The sequence below is a fragment of the Cavia porcellus genome, unplaced genomic scaffold (genome assembly GCF_034190915.1).
Source record: "Cavia porcellus strain 051 isolate PalLab524CR breed Dunkin Hartley unplaced genomic scaffold, mCavPor4.1 scaffold_12, whole genome shotgun sequence".
Taxonomy (NCBI): Eukaryota; Metazoa; Chordata; class Mammalia; order Rodentia; family Caviidae; genus Cavia; species Cavia porcellus.
In genome coordinates this window covers 60,619,992-60,642,713 of record NW_026947495.1, presented here as the reverse complement: position 1 = coordinate 60,642,713, position 22,722 = coordinate 60,619,992, and the positions used below count along the sequence as shown (strand labels likewise).

The 22,722-nt window shown below is 40.7% G+C and overlaps 1 protein-coding gene across 7 annotated transcripts in view; it reads right to left on the bottom strand.

Annotated features, from left to right (window-relative positions):
- The window catches only part of Rapgef4 (Rap guanine nucleotide exchange factor 4), a 277,608-nt gene that overhangs the window by 28,601 nt on the left and 226,285 nt on the right, over nt 1-22,722 (bottom strand). For all 7 annotated transcript variants that reach the window (XM_063259290.1, XM_063259291.1, XM_013142505.3 and 4 more), the window contains 6 exons: nt 21,526-21,614; nt 17,585-17,663; nt 3,546-3,696; nt 1,410-1,498; nt 565-595; nt 258-336 (listed from right to left, as the gene is read on the bottom strand). In XM_063259290.1, the coding sequence (XP_063115360.1) occupies nt 258-336; nt 565-595; nt 1,410-1,498; nt 3,546-3,696; nt 17,585-17,663; nt 21,526-21,614 (518 nt within the window). The remainder of the gene's footprint in view (nt 1-257; nt 337-564; nt 596-1,409; nt 1,499-3,545; nt 3,697-17,584; nt 17,664-21,525; nt 21,615-22,722) is intronic.

The window sequence follows — 22,722 nt, the reverse complement described above, 5'->3', positions numbered from 1 at the left end:
CGGACCAGCTCTGCCAGACCTTGACAGCCAGGCCCTGAGACAATCCACATTTTCTTCAATGGAAGGTGGCAGCCAGGAGCCAGCCAAGGGTGGACAAACACCTCAACTCTGAGTGCAAGAGTTCATAAATAACCAGCATGCAAAGGGCACCTCTAAGAACAGCTTTTCTGTGGGTTCAAAGCTATGATTCCCGGAGGGGAGATTTTAATCTGACTCTAAATATTCTACAGGAGCAAGACTCAGATGAAAATTCTCACCCTCATCAGAGCCTCGGATCGGCTGGCGCTTCTGGGCCCTCTCATCGCTCGTGTTGAATTGTTGCAAAAGAACCTTGTGCTGTCAAAATGATGACCACAGTGAGTGCGGTACAGGGACTGAGCAGCATGTGCTAGCCACTCAGAGAAAACAGCTCAGAAGCCATCTCAGTGCCAAGCCATAAAGCAAATTCATTTTCTATTTACAAAAAAGATATCACTTTTGTGTTATTTTATCACCATATAATATTCCTAGAGAACTGTAATTCTATGGGGCACACAAAACCCAAACTGATGCCATGTCCCTTACCTTCTTTTGAGGGGCCTTTGCATCTTCTGAGCTACGAGAAGTAGAGAAAGCACATCACTTAATACCACTGCTAAAAGCGCATCCCAGTTCTATAGATTGCTTTATTGGCACATCACTTTAACTTTATGTTAGGAAACAAAATCACAGAACCCCTTTGGGAAGCAGTATGAGCCTCCCTCACTGAGAGACCAAAGCCTGGGCAGACTGCACAGACACCAGCTCTTGGCACACGTGGATCCTGGGCAGAGCTGACGCTACACACCAGGATTGCTAGGTTTCAAAGTCTCTCTCATAGTGTGCTCACTCTCCAGGATTTAATCTGTAACAGCATGTGAAAACCTGTTTTCCCTGAGAGGAAACAAGTATTTGCCTTCTACAGTCTTGGTGGTAGAAAGTGAATCTTCCATATAAGCAATGGGCCTCGAACTTCCTTGAAATGCCACTGACTATTTTATTGCTGGCTTTAGGACTTTGAATCTAGGGCAGTCACAGTTATTGAGCTGAACTTCCCAAAGGGGGATCTCTGCCTCCCCAGACTTTCTCTTGGCAGTCCTCCAGCCCTCAAGGCAGCCAAACAGCGGCCCCGGTTCTATTCATCTGGCTTGTGGGCACCTATGCCCAGGGCCTGTCTGCTTAAATCACAGCTCTGCAGGGCCACGGAAAGACCAGCTTGAAGTCTTTCTTTCTCTTCTCTTTCCCTTCTTTTTTCCTCTTCTTTCCTTCCTCCCTGCTTCCCTCCTTCCCCCCACCCTCTCTTTCCAGGTAAAGGACTTCTTGCAAGATGTTTCTTTTCAGAGGTGGGCACTTACTGGATCCCTCAACCCCGTAGTTAAGCCCTTCCTTACATTTGCTTGACGATCCTCTCCAGTTCTGGCAGTTGCTCCTTGAGGGCAGCAATCATCCGGGCATCATCTGATACAGACACATAAAACTCCTGTAATTGGCAAAGGTCACAGGCTTTTAGCAAGAACTGCAAAGGGCGCATGATTCTTCAGAGAGCAGTAAAGACATGTTCACACATCATCTGCTTCACTAGCATCACTAGACCATGGTTTCATGGACAGGACAGAGAGAAAAACAAGAATAAAGTGTTAACAATATATCTAAATGCAAAACTGCAAATGAGAAAAAGTTTTAGAAACGGTGGTGATGATTGTACATTATAATGAAATGATTGTGACTAAACTGTATACTTACAAAATGGCTAAAATGGCAAATTTCATGTGAGATATATTTTACCATAGTAAAAATTAAAATTAAAAAACTGCAAATGAATTAGTTTCATGATATTTGCATGAAACACAATCTAATGTGATGTTCTGGAGTAGATCATCTCACAGTCTACACTTTCAGAGCGTTTTTCTATCTCAGACTTTTTTCAGGGAAATTTTAATTTTTTTTTTAGCTAGGGTCTCACTTTGTAGTTCAGGCTGATTTGAACTCACAGTGTAGCCCAGGCTGGCCTTGAACTCATGGTAACTCTCCTGCCTCAGCCTCCTGAGTACTGGGGTTATAAATGTATACCACTTTGCCAGGCTTATACATTCATTTTTAAAGTTATTTTAGTATTTTGTATTGGTTCAATATTTATCATCAGTATGGCTAATCACAGGCAGGGATTTCAATATGATGCTCAAGACTGCTGAGTTCTTGGGAGCCGTGCTGACCAGAGAGCAGCACCGCCCTCAGCACTGGTTCGGTTCACCTGAAGAATGGCTCTGGATTGGATGGGGACAGGTTAGCGTAGGATCCCAAGCTGCTATATTCCTTACGTTTTCAGAGTACTTCATTCTACATCCTTGAGGAATGCCTACGGCCCATCTTTCCCCTGCCTCCCCCAAAAGGACACAGTGAAGCAGGAGAGAGGGAACACATTCTTTTGGTGAACTGATTTCTGTGGCTCGTAAGTTTGAAACAAGCCACATGTCTCTCACCTATACGGAAGCAAGGATATCACTAAATAGGAGAGAGTAAACATAGCTGACCCCACCCCCTCATCTCCGGTCTTGGTTTCCAGGGTTTGGGTTATCTGCCATTACATTTTAAATGGAAATGTCCAGAAATAAACAATGTTCAAATTTTAAATAATTTTTACTAAGCATGAAGTTAAAATTATTTTATTATTAGCTATTGTTTACCTTTTATTATGCTAATTTATAAAGTTTACTGTAGAAAAATGCAAGGTGCATATGGGAAAAGCACAGCAGACACAAGGTTCTTACTAGCTACAGTTTCAGGGCTCCTCTGGAAGTCTTACAAGGCATCCCCTACAGATAACAGGGGACTACTGCATGTTAGGGATAAATGCCAAGGTCAGTGCTATAATGTGGGGCTAGAGCCAGGGGACAGAAGAGGGAAACTGAGCTAGAAATAGTGTATAGAAATAGTGTCAGAATGACCATATGGCCCCTGACTTCTTGGGCTAGTAATTCTTCAGTGAAATGATGAGCTTTCCTGTGCTCAAAAACATTTACCACTTAACCTAAGAATCCCACTGCCAGGAAGGAAACCAAGGACAGATTTACTCACACAAAAATGTTCACTGCACAATTATCCTAGGAAGGTGCAAACTGGATGTGACGTAAATATCCAAGACCGTGGGTACAAATGTCTGTGACATTAGCTACTGAATGGTCATTAATACTTTTATTATAAAAACTATACTGAATGGAGAAGTTCTTATATAAAGTTAAATGGAAAAGGCAGCCTGCAAAATGATGGGTACTAATGTAATTACAGCTAGATAAACCATACAAAGAAAAAGAGACCAGATGAATATACATGAAAATGCTACCACTTACTGAACTAGAGAATAATGGCTGATGCCTCTCCTTTCGTACAGTACCTTTCTAATGAATGAACATGCTAACAGAGTCTAGAAGTAACTATTATGGTCTCCCTGGGGAAGCTGTTGTGTCTATGCATAGGTTCCTATGTCATAGGCTCAAGGTGCATTTTCAGAAAAAATGTTCCCCACGTACCTCCAGGAAAGCCATGGCCACGTCATCTTCTTGGAGGAGGTCCCCATATGTGGAAGCCCACTGAAGAACCAGGCGGATGACTCGTCTCTTATTGTTGAGGGCATAATCCAATTTTTCCTGCTCTGTACCTTGGGAAGGCTGGGCGTGGTAAGTGCCGAGGAGTCAAGGAAGATGCTCACCGATTTCCTACATATTGCACTATGTTACTTACAAAGGCAGAGTAACACCTGCAGCTTCAGAATGATGGAATTCCTCCCTTACACCATCAAGAAAAACCTTACACAGAGCGTCTGTACCAAACGCACAGAATCCTTGTTAGTTCCTGCTGACTTTGATCCGAAAGTTCAAGGAATTAGATTTCACACGGACATATGTGTTGATGGGAATTCTTGGGGTGTCTAGCTCCCACTCTCATTTTTTTTTTTTTTTTTTTTTGGCCTATATTCTTCCTTGCCTATCACCTGCTGGGGTAGTGATGTCACCTTGTGTGGCTCATCTCTGGGTGCCGTGCCATTTCTTTCTGGTTCTTAAAATTCTTCCCACATCTCTATAATCGCTCTCATTATATACATTTCAGTTAAGCCTTTCTAGGTGAGCATCTAATTCTGCCAGGACTCTGGCTCATACAGAGTATATATGTGGGCAAGGAAAGCTGGAGGTAGGAAAATCTACTCTGTGTTAGAAAGACAAAACCAGTTGTCTGGTGAGGACTTCAGACACTCTTTACATCACATCTTTTCTCTTGCCTAAAACCACAACCTATTCTATTATCAATTTGTGCATTTATGGCTAGCTAAGCCACCTTGTGAATCACATGAGGTTTGATATGGAATACTAATTTTTCTTGTATTACATATCATGTGCAATGACATTCACCTAGAAATCTATTAACAGAACGAATACTTAGTTGAATGCCTATGAGGTACCAAGAGTAAAGTTTCTTGCAGTCCTGTATGGATTACAGTACGAAGAACACAATAGGTCATCAAGAAGTATTTGAGTTTAGACATACCATTCCATTTAAGGTGATTTACAAGTAGTTTGTATTGTACAAAACTAGTTCATAAAACAACTTAGCATTTACAACTTACAGTGTGGCTTGCACACAAAGTTCTCCAGTTCGGCTCTATTTTAGTGTTTTGTGATGAAGGTGGCATTTCCTTTTCAAACCAACACAAAAGGAGCATAGAAGGCTGGCATGACATTTCAAAGTGGTTCTGAGTCTGAGGCTCCTGATACTAACTAGTTTCGTTCCCATTTCACAACCCTCCTGAGCTGCAAGACCAGCCACGTCTTAGCTCACTGCCATGACTTAAAAGGCACTGTAGAAAACTGCCTTATGGCAGTGCTGCGCTCGAGAGTAAACCAGCAAAGGGCCTTTTCTGAAAGAACTATAAATAATCATGATCAAGGTAAATGACAGAGCTTAAAGCAAAGGTTTACTGCATGTAAATGGGTTGCAAAATGGCTTTCATAAATTGAGCACGAGATTCATAAAAAAGAAAATTGCTCAACCTGTATTGCTACAATTCTCTCTGAGCTTACAATAAAAAAGGAAGAAAGATCATTTTATGTGAAAATTATTTCTTTTCTGATTAACCCTTTGGTCTCTTGCTTATATGCATCCATAACTCAGTTTTATCTCTAAAGCATTACGATGCTGGATACAACATTTTATGGCTGTTTTTTTTTCATGGCAGGTACTACCGCTGTCAGGCACATAGTGGGTGCCAATGAAGTGATTCCTGATAGATTTAAATACAAGTAATGTATCCACTCGCCAGAGGGTCGGGGTCTGTGCCCTTTTGCTGCTGCCTTGCACAGGGTCTTAAATGAATTATTTAACAATGTAAATTGCCATTTACTCACTGTGAGAAAATTTCCACACTCAACTGTCACATTTAGTAACATGAAAGCAAACAATCTAAAGAGAACTGGGTACCATTAACAATGAAAATATGGCAGTTTTCCACATTGTTTTCTTTTCATTTAATTTTGTGGTAATTTTTATTTGTATGGTTCTATGGTTTGAAGATGGTTTGTCCCCACCAAAACTCATATTGAGACTTAATTCCTCAATGCAGCTATGTTGGAAGGGTGAGCGGTTAAGAGAGATGAATATCTTTCTTGTGATACTGTGTTAGTTCTCTTAGGAATGGGTTAGCTCCACTAGAGTGGGTAGCTGCATGACAGGCTGGCCTCTTTGTCCATTCCCTGTCTTTGCACAGACTCACTTTCCCGTCCACTTTTCTGCTAGGCATGGAGCAGCATCAGCCCCTCACTGGAAGATGAGCAGATGAGGCCTCCCAGTTTTGGACTCGTTAGCCTCCAGAATTGTGAGCTAAATAAACTTCTTTGCTTTGTAAGTGACCCCAGTCTTCGATGTTCCATCACAGCAACAGAAAATGGACTAAGATATGTAAAAGCTTGGATTCTATCAGGCTTTGGCTGGTATTGTCTTTTTCATTTCTGTGGCACAAGAATAAAAAGGACAAAGTAAGAAAGGTTAAGATGGGGGAAAGACAAACTAATTAATCAGGAGCAGAAAGACTCTGAAGTCTGAGCGGAATATGTTTTAAAGCCAAGCTCGCTCGGAGCTCACTCCGTCAGCTGCTATCCTGAATACTTTAATGGTAGGATGGGTCAATATTCCTTACCCTGAGCCTCAATCTAGGTTTCCTCTGTCTATTCTTTTTCTTAGATCTAAGTAGTAATGTCTATGAAAGATATCTTTCTGATGAGCCTTTACTGTCAAAAATGTGCAAACACAATTTGTCTTATTACTTTTAAAAGAACACTCTGTGCCCTCAGTTACACATAAAATAGGATCTTAAAAATATTTCACTACACATGCAGCATGAGTCTGAATCAATCATATACAGCAACACCAAACAAAGGAAATGGAAGCTTTTATGGAGCTAGTGTACAGAGTGGGAGTTCTCAGCCTAAATTTAGAAAAATAACCTCAAGATGGGACAATCAATGTGCTAAAGAAGTAAATTTTCTTTCAAATAAATTTATATATTTTTTGAAAAAAAGAATGTTTTACTTGGACAAAGAAGTCATTCAAATGGAATCATAATTAATAAGTAAGAGACTACTTTGACAAAGGCACAGAACTAAGCATGAGTGATACAATGGGACACGGTTCCTAGCTACCCTTAACATTGCACTGAAGAGTACAGCTGTGTGCCTGAAACAGGCAAGAGGAGGGAGGTGAGACAGAGAGAGAGAGAGAGAGGGAGAGAGAGAGAGAGAGAGAGAGAGAGAGAGAGAAAGAGAGAGAAAGACAGTGACAGAATGGGAGAGAGAGAGTCTTTTTTGGTTGTATGAGGCTGAAAGATTTGAAACATTAGGTCAGTATCAAATAGATATAATTCTAATTTTCCAGGTTATCTTGATGTGAACTCAAGAAAGCAATGCAAATATTTAACTGCTGGATACAGAAATAGCAGCAGCACACCTGTGGCTAGTCTGCAGGGTCACAGAATAATTAAATCTACGTTGTTTTTAGGGGTTTGGACAGATTTTTTTCTGTCCTTTTTTTTTTTCCATAGATATTTGTCTTTTGTTGATAATAAAAGACAAATTAGTAGGATAATGCTTCAAGTGTGAATAGAGCTTATTAAATACCTTCAGTGTGCTCATAGGACTATATAATGCTCTCCACACACCGAAAGTGGAAATATTTGCAGATGAGGGCCTGGGGATTTAGCTCAGCGGCATAAGCGCCTGCCTTGCAAGCAGGCAGTCGTGAGTTCAATCCCTGGTACCGATGAAAAGGAAAAAGACAAAAAAAAAAAAAAAGAAATATTTGCAGATGAGAAAACTGAGGTTCAGAAAGAAGCGATCTGTCTAAGGCTGTTAACTGAGTAAATAGTAAAGCTCAGAAATCTAAACAGCTCTCTTTCTTCTACGGTCACATCCACCATCCCACATATTGGTGACAGTGCCTAGAGATTAGCACTTGGTTTCAGAATATTGCTAAGAATAACTACATTTGGGAAGCAAAAATTCTAATGGAAAAGAAATTCTTTCTCCTCTCCTCTCCTCTTCCTTTTTCCCTCCCTCTCCCCCTCCTTCCTTCCTTTCTTCTGAACGTCAGGTTTCCTAGTGCTGATCCAGCAAACAGTGTTTCCACGACAGTGTTGAGTGCCCCGTCCCCAATAAGTGACCCCACAGCCTCCTGGGAAACAGGAATGGCCAGTGCCAGAGACTAGGAGGGGCTTTTTCCTTTTTCTCATGGATTTTTGCCTCTGGGAAAATAAACAGAAGAACTGATTTACTCTGCAAAGTCTTGCCTTTCTCCTCACAGATGTTTATTTACTAAACTAGGTGGAGGCAGTCCTATTTTTATAGCTGACTCAGCATGTGCTCAATGCTTCTGCCTTTCCACAGGCAACGCACTGTTCTTTTCTTAAACAGTCTGTTGAATCAGATCCTTAAGGACCTGGAGAAGACTTTATGAGTAATTTAGTGTGCCTGCAAAGGGTCCAGGCTGGTCCTGAGCCTCCTATTCCCACAACAACCTCCCTAGGCATTTAGATCTATGGGTAAAGCTTTACCAGAGAACCTACAATTATGAACTGACTCAGGATTTTAAGTACAATTAAATTAGAATTCTAAATATAATTGTATTTTAAATATAATTTAAAGCTCATAATAGTTAAAGTCACCAAACTCATCACAGATCACAGAGCTGGATTCAGGTGAATCAGAGAATCATGAGGGCTGGGTTTCAAGAGTTCCATGATAGTATTTCCTTCAACGAGGTTAGGTGATTTTTTCCAAATCTATCAATGGAACTCTTAAGAAGAGAAACCAGGTTTTCATGATTTTCTTCCTGTTTATACATTTGTGTTTTGTCTATCATTAATGTTGTAGCAGAGATTGCCGCCCAGCCAGTCTGCCATTACTCAGGTAACAAATCCTGTTACTTCTGTCTCCTAGAAATGTCTGGTCACTGTGATGCATAACTGGTTATTAAGATGCATAACAAGAACCAATCAAAGATAGCCCAGTACTCTGCCTCTGTACTCCCCTTTTTGCAACCAACCCAATAAAAACTTCCCTCCCAAAGCTTTAGGGCCTGACATTTTGAGGAACAACTGATTCCAAGTCAGTGCCCCTCTGAAATGAAGTAAATCTGCCTCTAAATCCTGGGTGTCGGTTCAGTGTGTCTTCTTGGCAGCGCAATATTAATTTCTTTATTTAAATATATATTTTATAGCAGAGTCAGGTGATTTAAAAAGTTTTCTTGGGAATGGAAATTCTTCTGAGATGGAGGAAAATCAAAGCCAGAAATCCCTCCAAGCAGACAAGGCACATGGAGAAAATCAAAAGGTCCGAGGCCAGGGGCCCTGGAACTGCTGTTGTCTGCACCAGACCCCGGCTACTGCTCGCACCAGCTGGCTCGCATCTCATGTCAAGCAGCAAAGCCCTGGCTCCTATGATTAACCAAACATTCAAATCCGATTGAGCTTCTCTTCTAACAAAGATTCCTCACCTTCCAGGAGCATTGCATCAGAACCCTTAATGGCACGCTGGTCTTAGAGACATTGTGGATCTCTGCATTGTCACATGGTTCGCAAGACCACAGCTTTGTATAAACTTTATCAAAATTACTCGAAATCTTATTTTGTTAAAGATTCATTCTAAGTAAGTTCCTGAAGAAGTCAATGTCACCAGGTACAATGACAAATTACCAATATTAAGTCATCTGGCACGTCCTTTCAACAGAATCTCATCATTGGGTAGGTACATAATCCAAAGGTTGACAAGCCTTCCAAATGACTGTCATACTGAGCTGGACTCGCTCACCGGGCCTCATGTTCTTTGGCAGAGGACAGAAGGGATCTGTGCTGTGTGCAGTGCCAGGGCTGAGAGCAGAGGGGATGAAGGCCACGGTGCGGACTATAGTCTTCCTACCCTGCCAACAGCGGGTTTAATATTCCATTGAGTCATTTTCCTCATGCCAGTGCTGCCGTTCAAACACTGTAATTATTTCATATATTTTTACCTAGTTATTATCTTACTCACCACAGGCACCTGTAATTTTTCTGTATTTTTTAACTGCTCATTTACTTATTCTTAATTCAGCTAATAATGGTTCCATGTATTAAAATTATCCCAGGGAAAGTAAGTGAATAGCTCCTAGGATATAGAGGCTGCAGATTCATTACAGCCTAAAACAGGGAATAAAATACTATGTATACTTTTTGCAGTAAGGACATGTTAATTATGCAGCTATTTATAAAACACTTATCAATATCCAAACTGATACTCTTCAATGTTGTTGTTTTTGAAAACCCTGATTTGCAAACAGATCTCTACCTGCAGTTGGAAATGAAAACTTTGGGGGTCATCTGCCCACTGAGGAGACAAAGCTTTTGTACAGTCTTTTCTTTAGCCAGATTCTTCTCATGATAGTACAATAATAGTGGCAATCTTTACGTGGGACTTCAAGGTTTATAATGTACTTTCACACACATAACTTTATTTGATCTTTACGACAGCCTGGTGGGTGGGTAGGGCAAGGATAATTACCCCATTCTACTGAGAGGGTGCACAGAGGTTAAGGATAATTGCTGAGTAATGTGGCTTGGGAGATGCAGATCTTAAACAAGGATCTGACTTCAGATCTTTTGCTTTCTCCAGCATAACCAGGGGCCCCTTTACCACCTGCTTGTCTTTGTGCAGGAGACTAACACCCCAATGACTGATCACTTGAGTTTAGTTCTCCCTCAAAAGCAAGCTCAAGTTCTCAAATGTAAGATCTAGAATTAGACCACCTAGGTTCGTATCCTGGCTTCCCACTTAGAAGCTCTGCAATCCTTGGCAAGGCCACTGACTGGTCAGAGCCTTGATTTCCTCTTCAGTCAGCTTCACAGCATCAGTTAAGGATGAAATGGGATAAGCTGGTAATGCATGTGGAACTAGATCTGAAACACAGTATTCAATAGGCCTTAGCTATGAACACTGCTACCAACTATCCTCTGGAAATCTCCAAAAATATCTACAACAAACAGTTACAGACTTTTCCTGATACCCAGCATTTGAGGGTTTAACTCTGGGACACTATTCACACCCACAAAGTCTACCCCTGTGTTAGTGTACAACCCTTAACTCTGAGCTCACAGGAGTACTTTGGTGTTGTCAATTTCTTTCCGTCTCTAATTTTTTTGATCTGAATGTTTTCCCCCACAGATTTATACAATTCCCTGTGTTTTCAGAAGTCTCTAGGCCTCTGAATTCTGCATTGAAGTTTCAAATCAGAGACCTGTACCTACAGCATGGGTCCAATTCAACACATTGCCTGAGTTAAATTTTTCCTGAATTTAAATTTTCTATCAACATTTATTAGCTGTATAAATTGGAGACAGTAACTAGCTGCTCAATATTACTTTCTTGACTGTAAAATAATGCACAGGCTTAGAAGAGTACATACCTGACAGCTGCTATGAGATTGCCAACATGTATATGAAACACTTTGAGGAAAATCTGATAAGATGGTTCATTTTCCTACAAGTAGCACAACATGTTCATATCATAACCAAATCAACTTTCCTTTATTGGAAATAAATTCTTGAGTTTCATATCTATAGAAACAAATTGTTCTCATGGTAGCATGTAGATCAAATAATTTTCAGGATCAAATGGGAAATATAATGGTACAGTGTCACTTCAATCAAGTTTTTGCAGAAAGATTTTTAAGAAATCTAAAGAATGTTCTAAAAAGTTGGCGTCATCTAAAGAATATGAACCTGATTCTTTCTTGTAAATCTTTCATCCACAAGGAAAGAAAATTTTGATTTATATTCTTCCTTGAGAACTCAAATCACTTATAAAGGCAACCTCTCCAGATCACTTTCCTAGAGCTATGAACTCAGGAGACCCTATCATTTCAGAAGGTGAAGCTGTCATGCTTATTTCTGTTTAAGGACAAAATAAATAAGTCTCAGTGTTTAGCTAAAATGTAGAGCAAATCCATATTCTATTTTTCTTTTTAACTCAGGAAACTAAGAAAATTATTTCCATGCTGAGAGTATAAAATCTGTGTTGAATACTAAACCAAAGAAAATTAGTATGCTAATAGAAAATATCCAACCAAAACCATTCAAATTTCTATAAGGTTATTGTTAAGCCACTTACCACTTAAGACTCTTTACGCAGCAGTGAGAATCTGCCTTAAGCAACAAAGATGTACATTCACTGACATAAAGAAAAAAACCTACTAGCAGGGTAAGTTTCAGAACCTTGTCATGATGCTGGTGATGTCATAGATCCCTCTTTTTAATCACTGTCCACTCATGTCGACTTTATGCCTGGCTTTGTTTCCCTTGTGGTTGCAGAATAGGTGTTGCTAGCAATTTGGGTCATATACGGGCTTCCTGTTCTCCTGAAAATGTTGTCGCCCAGAAGTCCAGGATGCCTCTTTCAGAATTCCCCTGGCTCTATCTAGCTTGAGCCTGCTATTTGACAACTGTTCATTGGCAAGGGAAGCCAATTAGTATGAGTAACCAAACTGACCACCCAAAACAGCATGCATGCTAGGGAGTCAACCACAACATGCGCTGCAAACTACGGTTACATTAGATCTACGTGGAGTTCCTCCAAACATCTGTCAGGATACGCAGAAGCTTAGGTTTGGTATCGCTACGCCTTGGTTTCTCTCTTACATCAAGTGAATTAAATAACATACCAATCCTTTTGATCTCACGTTTGGGGAATGCATATAGCAAGGTAATATAAATGACATGGAAGTGCTCAGAATCAAGGACACAATTATTAAAATTCAAAATAATATTAGCTTGGTTGTGCTCACTTACTGAATTGAAGGACAGCCTGTATATGTCCAAAGGAGAAGATGGCAGAATTCAATTATAAAGCAGAAAACCCAGATAATAGGTGAGCAGTTTTGGCAATAAATACCCAAAGCAGGTATTTCAGAATTTAGTCCAGAATTCTGGGTGTTTTTCATGAAATTATTAATAGTAGTGAGATACAGGTGCATTATTCCCTTTTCTCATTTGTGGTAATTGACAACTTTGCAATGTTTTATTTTAAAGATAACAAAGTGGTTTATATTTAGAAAAGTTGTATGGAGAAGTATTTAATGGCACAAAAAGACAGTTTATTGAAACTCAAAACACAGTTTACTGAAAAGCATACGAAATTATTTATCATATGGAGTCAGGGGTAGTGGCACACTCCTATAATCCCAGCACTCTGGAGGCTGAGGCAGGAGGATCATTACAAATTTGAGACCAACCTGGGCTACAAAGTGAGCCCAACACCAGCTTGAACTGCATACAAGACCCTCTCTCAAAAAGCCAAAAAAATTTATTTACATTATGAATATATATATATTCATGTGCATATATATATTTGCATATAGATGACTACAGAGATACACACCAGAATATTAGCCATGGTTATAGTTGGAGGTGACAGGGTTTTATATCTATAGGTGGTTTTAATTTTCTTTCAAAGATTAATAGAAAATTGAACTGAATTTTAAATGCAAATTTTTAAAAAGGTTAAAGAAGCTGAAGATGACAAGTGTAGAAGCTGAACAAATATGATTTTAAAACTCATTATAAAGCACTTGTATTCATCAGGTCAAGTCATGTCCAGTGTGCACCTAGGGAATGGAGAGTCTCTCATTAGCACATAAAAGGCCTGTATGTTAATGTTCAACTCAGTTTTGTCATCTTCTTCCACACTAAAAGCAAAGTTGGAAGAGACCTACAATGTGGATTAAAGACAGAAATAGGTGTCAGTAGCTCAGGGCTCAAATCTTTTCTGTACTATAGTAATTACCTTTCTTTGAGCAAATTGTAATTTTTCATTATCCTAGCTTACTGATTTAGAAAACGAGCAGTGAAAAATACTGACTTCTTCACAGGGCTACTATGCAAAATCAGAGATGTTAAAGACATTGAAAACACTCAGCCAAATGGTGTGGGCCACATTTAAGTATTTGACTGGCCCTGTATCCCACGTTAAGAACAGGGATTAATTCATTTATCCAATTTCACATTCTACATCCCTGCTGCCAGTGGGTGTGGGGCTAAGCAGGGGATACGTAGCTGTTGTAGTTCTTTCTGTCTGCTTTCATCCATTTCTCCACTTTCTCTGTTTTTCCTGGCATGCAGTCTCTGTGATGGTAGCAGAATTCTTTGTCTTTGGCTGACCAAGAGGCCAGCGGCGACCAAAGCCCGGCTAACTAGAGCCTCGTCCCCAAGGATGTGGAATGAGCAGAGGGCCTAGGAGCCTGCAGTGAATCTGCCTCAACAGCTAGCTCTTTGGTTCCTGCCCACTAGGCCTCCTCCTAAGGCCTGGGATCTCCATGGACTCCTCCATTTCTCGGAGTTGTCCCATTGTCTTATGACGAATCCCTTTATGCCTTAGGCTAGTCACAGTCGATTAATGTTACTCATGGCCAGAAAACCACAGCCCATATAAGGAACCTGAATACAGGTAATATACGGGGCCCATACACCAACTCCCTGAGTGGCAGAGGGCTGAGCCTTGAGCTTCTATGGTATGACATAGAAGCACTTAAGCACGTACAACCATGGGGATAGAGGTCTTTTGCTTGCAGGCAGCAGGACGAGTTCCTGGCCCTCTGCAATATCCTCCCTCGCAGTAACACAATAGCAACTCATGGCTGATGCTTCGGATCCCAATACCTAAGGACTAGATTTGAGCCATCAAATGTGGTGGCCATTACTGATGTGACTTTTAAATTTAAACTGATGAATCACATTAAAAAAATGAAAACTTTAATTCCTCTCAGTACCAATTTTAAGACAGTGGCTACTGATCCACTACCATAGATAGGAAACATTGCCCTTCCTGCCCCAGATTCTATTTGGCAGTGCTGGCTAGGTTATGCCACAGACTCAGAGTCTCTTCTCCACCCTCCCCCACCCTCCCTGCTGGACTGACCTACAGATAGAACCCTTCATGGGACTGCTGTGCGACCCTGTGTTCTCCAGGTGAATATGCAAAATAAGCCCCCTAAGAGTTCTACACTTTGGAGAAACTGTTAAAACTGAAAATGTACATAATTTTAGGAATGCATGCAGAAAATCACTGAGGATTTTTAGGATGAATAGAAGTTATACAAGATACTTTATTTAGTTTCAACAAATTAGGCCTACTCTGCTTCAGCCACCTGAAGCACAGAGAAGCATGCATCATGCAAAATGTCAAGAAATGTTCTTAAACTCTAATTAAAGGGTTTAGAGTCATTACAAAGTTAAATAAGCATTTAAATAGGTAAGCTGTAAAGAAACAAAAAAACTGACAAACTTTGGGCCTGGAATCCTAAGGCCTGGATGACTCTGCCACTTATCTCAGGCAGGCCAGGCCATTTTGGGGAGGAGGATTTTCAGGGTCCACATTTGTGAAATAAAGCTAATTCTAACCCCACAGAATCCTGAAAGGATACAGCAGTAAGGCACAGGTTAATGCTCTCTGCAGCTCGACAGAGAGCTGATTCAAAATAGAATAAAAAAATAGAATTAAGGTCTAATAGAATCTAAAAATAGAATCTAAGGTGAGAAGGGGTAGTCTGAGGGTACCAGGTGGTAGAGCCAATGTCCAGCTGTCCTAGATCGCCCCAGTCTCCTGAGAAAGGGATTAGGACTGGAAATCTTAGCTCTTCTGTGATCAAGTCTATTGTTCATTTTCTTGTCTTCTCCTCTTCCCCACCCACGCCACTATCCCCACTCCTTTCCAGGTGGGTAAAAGGATTTTGGCCCAGACAGGACACTGTAGCTAGTAAAGCCTCAGGCAGAACCAAAGAGCTCCATCTCCCCCACCCCTAGGAATTTACCTATGGCACCAAAAGAATACCAATTGGCTACCTGTGCATCCCTAATGCCCCTCAGGCTCCACCCCAAACCTAAGCTACATGTATGCCTCCACTCCACGTGTTCCACGGAGAGATCGCGGACCCTGGGGCGAGATGCCGCACCCCAGGGGATGGGGTCTCTCCCCGCATTCTTAAAATAAAGGTCATTTATATTTCATACTTCTTATCTTTTCAGCTGCCAGCCCCACAATTCTATCAGTGGGCATGGCACAGGCTATTTTAAAAACAGAAGTTAGTGATCTGAATGTCCTCTGTCAGTTTTTCAAGGAGAGTTAATGAGATCAGAACCTGTGCAAAATCACCAGGTTAGTGTTTGGGCTTTGAGTCGTAAGGATGATGGGACTTGGCTATTATGTCACTTGATTGTCACTTTCCCTTGGATTGGTTGGTCCTAGGCTTACCCACACACTAACCACCGAGAAAAAGGAAGTATGAACTCAGTGGTGGTTTTCATTTTTCCTTCCAACAAGTCTTCAAGGTCTCGTAATGATCACCATGTATGGAGTTAAGAGAGCACAGGGAGAGCCTGAATGTGTTAATTTTACTTGAGAAACAATAAAGATGAGCCAGAAAGAATATATAATATATGTAAGTCTCATTAAGCTGTCATTACTTGGAAAGATAGTTTCCAGGCAAATAAACACCCAAATCTCCTGCTTGCAGCTTTCTGTGAGTAATACATTCATCTCAAATCTCCCATCCTCATACATTCTGTGCCTTCAAGGAGAATTATGGGTGAGCAAGAAAATGAGAATCAGGTAGGGCAATTATAATTCTGAAAAAGGAAAAACACACCAACATCTATAGGATCGCTCAAAAAAGAAAAATAGGGACATTCTCCTTCAATATATTTAGCTGTTCAAAAAGGCCAAAGTATTTTATCTAAATTTTAGAAGTAAAACAGAATTTTAAAATATACTTTCACGTAGTCCCCAAAGATGAGGGTGAAACTCATCTATAATATTCAGTTCTTTTGTTCAACTTACGTTTTTTTGTATGCGTGGTACCAGGGATCAAACTCGCAACCTTGCACTTGCCAGACAGGTACTTACAGCGCTGAGCTAAACCCCCAGCCCTCAACTTAACATTTTCTCAATGCTCTCTCGGTGCCATACACTGTCCATCAATTGGTCAACTCCAAACACTATTGAAAAGCTGCCTCCAAACAAACTCGATCTAGAGGACCTGTCAGAACTCTAAGTTTTGTATCGATAAATCAATGGGATGATAATAAAAAGTATCAATCAAGAAACAAATGTTGGTATCTGGAGGCGAAGATGTGCTAGACTAGGATGAATGTGAAAGCTCCCTCCGAATGGTAACCTGTGTTTCTCTCACCAGGACAGCAACCTCGTTAACATCTAGCTTCGGGAGGAAGGACACCACAGTCCATCTTCCAGGTAGCTGTCAGAGGCATGGAGTGTTCCTTCAGGGTCAGGAAGCTGTCCCTAACAATACTCCTCAGCCCATTCTAGTTGTCCTGCTAGGCATGCATAGTTCTAGCCAGTGTCACCTTTCCACGTGTGATGGTTTGCAGAGGGTTTGTCTCTTCAGAAGCTCCTGTGCATATGTGGATTCCTAACAGAAAGGTGTTGAGAGGTGGTAGACACTGGAAGAGGTTATTATGTCACGGAGCATCACCCTCATGAATGGATTAACGTTGTTCTCTGTGGGGCTGGGTTAGTTCTCATGAGAGTCAGTCAGTTCTTGTTTTCTCAGGATTGGGTTGGTTTCTGTTAAGAACCAGAATTACTAGGAGACTTCTGACCTTCTATCGTGTAATGACACGGGTCAGGGCTCTGGCAGATGTGGGCTGCCCAGTCTTGGACTTCGAGCCTCCAGAACCATCAGCTAAATAAGCTTCTTTTCTTTATAAACCTCCATCTCAGGTATTCTGTTATAGCAACAGAAATTGAGGTAAGCTGGTTCCTATTTCTTCCCACAGGTATTAGGTTGGAAATCCTTAAACATGGCAAAGTTGACCCCTGCCGAGAGAGCTAGAGCCTGCACAGGGGAAAATGGTGGTATTTTGGAAACTGAAGACAGCGGAAAACCCAACTCTGCCCAGGCCAGGAGCAACCTGCAGAGGGTACAGTGAGGCACGCACTGGCTGTACTCATGGAGGAAGCAGTGACTTACCATAATCAAAGGATATTGGGCCACCAGGGCAGGGCACAGCTGGGTATTTGGCATAAAAACACAGTGCATCATAATGAAGTCATTTAAAATAGAATCTGGAGGGAGGAAAAAGTAGAAAAAGAAATCAGGCTTTTGTGGAAATCTTTAGGAAAGGAAAAGGATTCATTCGTTCTTGGCCACTGATTCTCATACCCACGATTTTGCTGAACACAGAAGCACTTCATATGAAAATAACGATGTTGACAGAGCTCGAGATCAAAAGTCAAATTCTTAGGATGCTGGGCAAAAAAGTATACTATTTTAAAAAGAGCCTTCAACCACAAAGAATTTGTGTGTGTGTGGTGCTGGGATTGAATTCAGGGCCACATGCATGCTAGCCAATCAATCAACTACCAAGTTATATCTCTAGACTCAATCAAAAATATACATAATTAAAGGGTCATGTGTACAAGGGAGGTACAATATCCACAGAATTAATAGCTAGTCATTTCCTTTGTCTACTTTACATGATTGCTTTAAAAATGTCTTTTTTTTCCCTTTCCTATTTCCAGAAAAAATAATGAGACATAAGAAAGTGACAGGGTCATAGACAAAGGAGGTAGGAAAAGCAGAGAAAATCGATGATTGGAGAGAAGCAGCAAAAACAGACGCCATAGAGCAGCACTGGATGAGAGTAAGAGCCATCCAATGGGTGAAAGTGGTGCCTGGACCACATTTGAGGGATGACAAGAGGAAAAGGCACTTGTTTCCCAAAGATAAGCTTTGTCTCATCTCGAATTTGATTGCAGGTTTTTTTTTTTTTTTTTTTTAATTGCAAACAGCATACCACCCAGGTAGAATAGCAACATACATGGACAACAAATCTAAAAGTCCCACATGTATGCTTCCTGGAAGCTAGAACTCAAGATGCCATGGGGATTTTCATTAAAAAAAAAATGATTAGACTGGTAAAGGTATGAAACTTTTCAAGAAGAAAATGGTGAAAATAAGTAAATTTAACTTTATAAATTAGATTTTTTAATGTCCACGTTTTTCCTGTACTTCTGCCAAAGTCTGAAACAGTGACTGAAGGTTTAACCGTCATACTCATTCAAACATACTGTAATGTCAGGCTGTCATCGCTCAGTGCCTGGTCATTACAGGTCTAGCCCACTGAACCACACAAAAGCAGAGAAGGTGCCAGACAAAAGATGCATGGAGCTTTCTTTTAAATTACAAAAGGATGTTGCTTGTCTGAGTTTAATGTCTAGAGTCACCTTTTCTCCGAAGATAGGAGAGGTAATGCTTGCTCATCTGCCACCCAGAAGGCCCATGCTCTGCATCGTTCTAAGATGATTTATCTTTGTGGTGCTAGGGATGGAACTCAGGACCCCATGCATGCTAACTATGTATTCCACGGCTGAGCTATATGCCCAGCCCTGTAATAGTTTAAATTCTGTGAACTCAGAGATGTGTTTCAAGGCAGGATAGCTGGTCACTCGACATAGCCAGCCACTCAGCATTGACATTTCCATGTGTTTTCTTGTTCTCTCCAACACTCAAAAATGATCCTAGTCTCAATGACTAATGTTGGTCACAGAGACTGAAAGTCTAGGAAGCTAATAGGCCTTAGGTAGAAGAATTTATATTTTGGTAAATTAAGGAAGTGCACTATGATATCCAAAAGCTGAAAGCCTAGGAAATTATGATGTAAACAATTTTGCCCATAACTCTGACATTTCTTACTGTATTGCAGACCACTAAATGTCAAAGGTCTTCAATTCCATTATATGCATGTTTTAGGTACGGTACAAATATTAGAATTATTTTCTTTTGTTCAGGATAGTAGTGGTGATATTAGTATCTTGATTTATGAATAAAGGTGCTGATTCATTCCTTACTTCCATTCATGAACATTATTTACAAGAAAAAATCAGAAAACTGTAGGGAATGGAGTTTGATACTAAATTATGATGTTAGCCTCACCTCTAGACTCGAGAATGGAAAGATCATCCTACATACCAGCCACAGAACACACTAACTTCTGGGCTCCAATTCTTTTGAGAAGAAATCAATTATATTTCCTTTTTGAGGGTATAAAGATCTTAAATGTCTTTTCTTAGATGATGTAGTCTCTTAATGTACCAAAAATCTTACTTTTGGGACAATGTTCATTTAGAGAAAGCTCAGGTTTTTTTGCACTATGCAATCACATATCCTGGAAAACAATTAAACACAAAGGGGAAGATCAACTGCGTTTTTCCTGACCTACAGACCTGGAAATCCGGCTTATCCAAGGTTATGTGTGCCTGTGGGAAGCAATCCCTGTCTAACTGGTCCCTCAATGGTTTTTCTATCCTAAACACAGAGTAACCTTTCCTCAACAAAGCTCTTAACACATCCTTCCTGTTCAGACATCTTCAACCACTCCCCAGTGCCTTACTGTGTATTTAAGACCCTCTAAGATTTGTACCCCAAATTCTTAGACATTACCTTCCTTCTTTCACTTGGGTACATGAGAGTACCACAAGTATCAACCTGCCAGCTATTCCTTGCTTGTTTCTATGTTAGCGCTAATAATGTCCTTTAGTATGGATGGTTCTGTCCCATCTAGTTACTACTCACCAGCTTTCCTTCAGGGCTACTTAAAGACTATATTCTCTATGACACTTTCCCAGGTCCCCTTAACCAGTCTGTATCCTGGAAGCACTGATCACTTTCTGTTTTCTATTAATTATTTGTATATTTCCTCCTGGCCTCTAGAAGATTATAAGTTTCCTGAACAAAAGAGAGTGATTCTTGTTCACCCTGCCTAACCCATGGCATCCAACTTAGTGAGCTGAAAATAATGTGCCCAAAAGCCAGTGGCTTAAAGGAGGAGAGGTTTATTTTCAGTCCATAGTTGGCTGGTTCCAAGACCGGAAGGGCATGGTGGAAGGGCCTGGAGGAGGAAAGCTGCTCATATCATGGCAGCCAGGAAGCAGAGATCCAAAGGAGCCAGGGAGGGAGATATACCCTGCCCCAGTGACCCACTTCCTCCAGCCAGGCTCTACCTTCCAAGAGCACAGAGCACAGAGTACACTCTGCTGCTGAACTCACCAGGGAATGATTCTACTGATGAGTACAGCGCCCCCATGATCCAGTCATCTTCCTCAAGCGTTGCCAGTGAGCACGTTAGACTTTTAGGGGACATTTCCTGATCTAAATCAAAACCCTAACAGCTAGATCTCCCTTTCCAATTCATTTGCTCCTTAAAAAGATCCCTCTGATAACCAATAAGTAAGAAATTAGAAAGGAAGAGAAATGTAGAACAGATCCTTTATCAGAGATCTCAGAAGAAAATCAACCCTATCACATTCACCTTGGACTTCCGGTCCCCAGAACTCTGGAAAAAGCAAACATCATTTGAGCTACGCAGCTTATGGAAGTCTGTTATAGCTGCTGTGGCAAACCAATATAGGTAGTGTTTAGTTACACTCTGTACCAAGAGTCTACACTGCAAAGAGAACCATTTTATTCTCACTTGGAGCAAGGCTTATCTGTACGCTTTATATAGGCAATTTCAAATGCCCTATGGGAAGAGGTACAGTTTACATGAACCTAACCAATGCCATTATAAGGTGGAACAGAAGGATAATGTAGGAGATGCCTATGGAATGCCACTTCTGATACATATGAATGAAATCGAGATATCTGAGAGGACGGGGAAGGCAGAAGCACTGTTCCCTGTCTATACATCACAGGATGTTCTTCAATGCCAGCACAAAACCCACTTCTTTTTTTTTTAATTGGTACCGGGGATCGAACTTATGACCACACGCTGGCAAGGCACGCGCTTATGCCACTGAGCTAAATCCCCAGCCCCACAAAACGCACTTCTAAAACTGCCTTGGCAATACACATTGAGAATGACGTCAGCATTTTTTCCCGTGCTATATATGTATATAATGGGCATATAAAATTGTACAGTGTGCATACCTGTTGCTTCATTTAAAGCTGGTTCAAGGCGTATTGTTTCTAGAAAATGTTCTAAAATTTTTTCAGGTGTTCCTGACATCACAGTATACCTGGATAAGAAATAAAAATGTCATTAGTTTTTCAAAAAGGGCAATCATCAATAAAACTTTTTAAAACTTATGTAAGTTTTTTTGTTATTTAATTTGAGATCCCAGGGAGCTATACAGGTTACACACTTACAGACAATATACCCTTTGTGGTAGGAAAGCCCATATACTTTGTCCAACGCACACAGTAGGATAACCACTATTAAAGTAGTTACTAAAAACATTGTTCTTTTTACCCTACATGGAACTAAAGTAAACTCTTGGAGAGGAGCACCAGCAGTCTGGAAACTAAGAAACCTCAGCTTTGTTCCAAAGGGGGATGAAAAGGAACATATAAATTCCAGGGCAGTGCAGGCTGATGAAGGGAAATGACAGTGAACTGGGTTATCCATATATGGGTTACTCATAGCAAAATTTGTCTCACACTGGATTCCCCTGCCTATTTCTGGAATGCTCTGTCTTTCCCAACTGTATACTGGTATGTGCCTTGGAAATACAGCTAATAATAAAACAAGAGAAAAGAAAACAAAATCCCAAACATCAGTAAGGAAACAAACCAACTCCAAGGGTATCGTAAATAGAAAATGTATATAGTTTATGTTAATGTCAAATGCAAAATATTGAGAGGTACATTAGCCATTATTTCAAGAGATCCATTCAGAGCACTCTCCAATCATCGTGGGAAAATTTATGTCTTAAACTGAATGTGGGTTATTTCAAAGTCATGGTCAAGACAGTGACAAACAGCACATGAGAGCTACAGGCAAAGTAAATTGAATTGATCTTGGCATTTCTCTTCCAAAACTCAAGACTTTGTTTTTCTGTCTGGCATTTCAATGAAGGCAAAATGACAGGGAAAAAACGTAACGATGAAAGAACATTCTGGTCTGTTCAGAAAGCAGTGGCAGAATTCAGCTCTGGGAGATTGCAGCGTTCCTTGTCTGTTTGAGACATTGCAGGCAGAGTGTGGAGGTCCGGGAGTATCTAAGATACATGAAATCTCAGGGTCATAACGTCCCACCTTCGGGGTTCTAGAAGAGCTAGACCCAGACAACAAGGTGGGCGCTAAATGATGTCATCCTCCTTAGCCCTGCTGGTTAAATATCCTCTC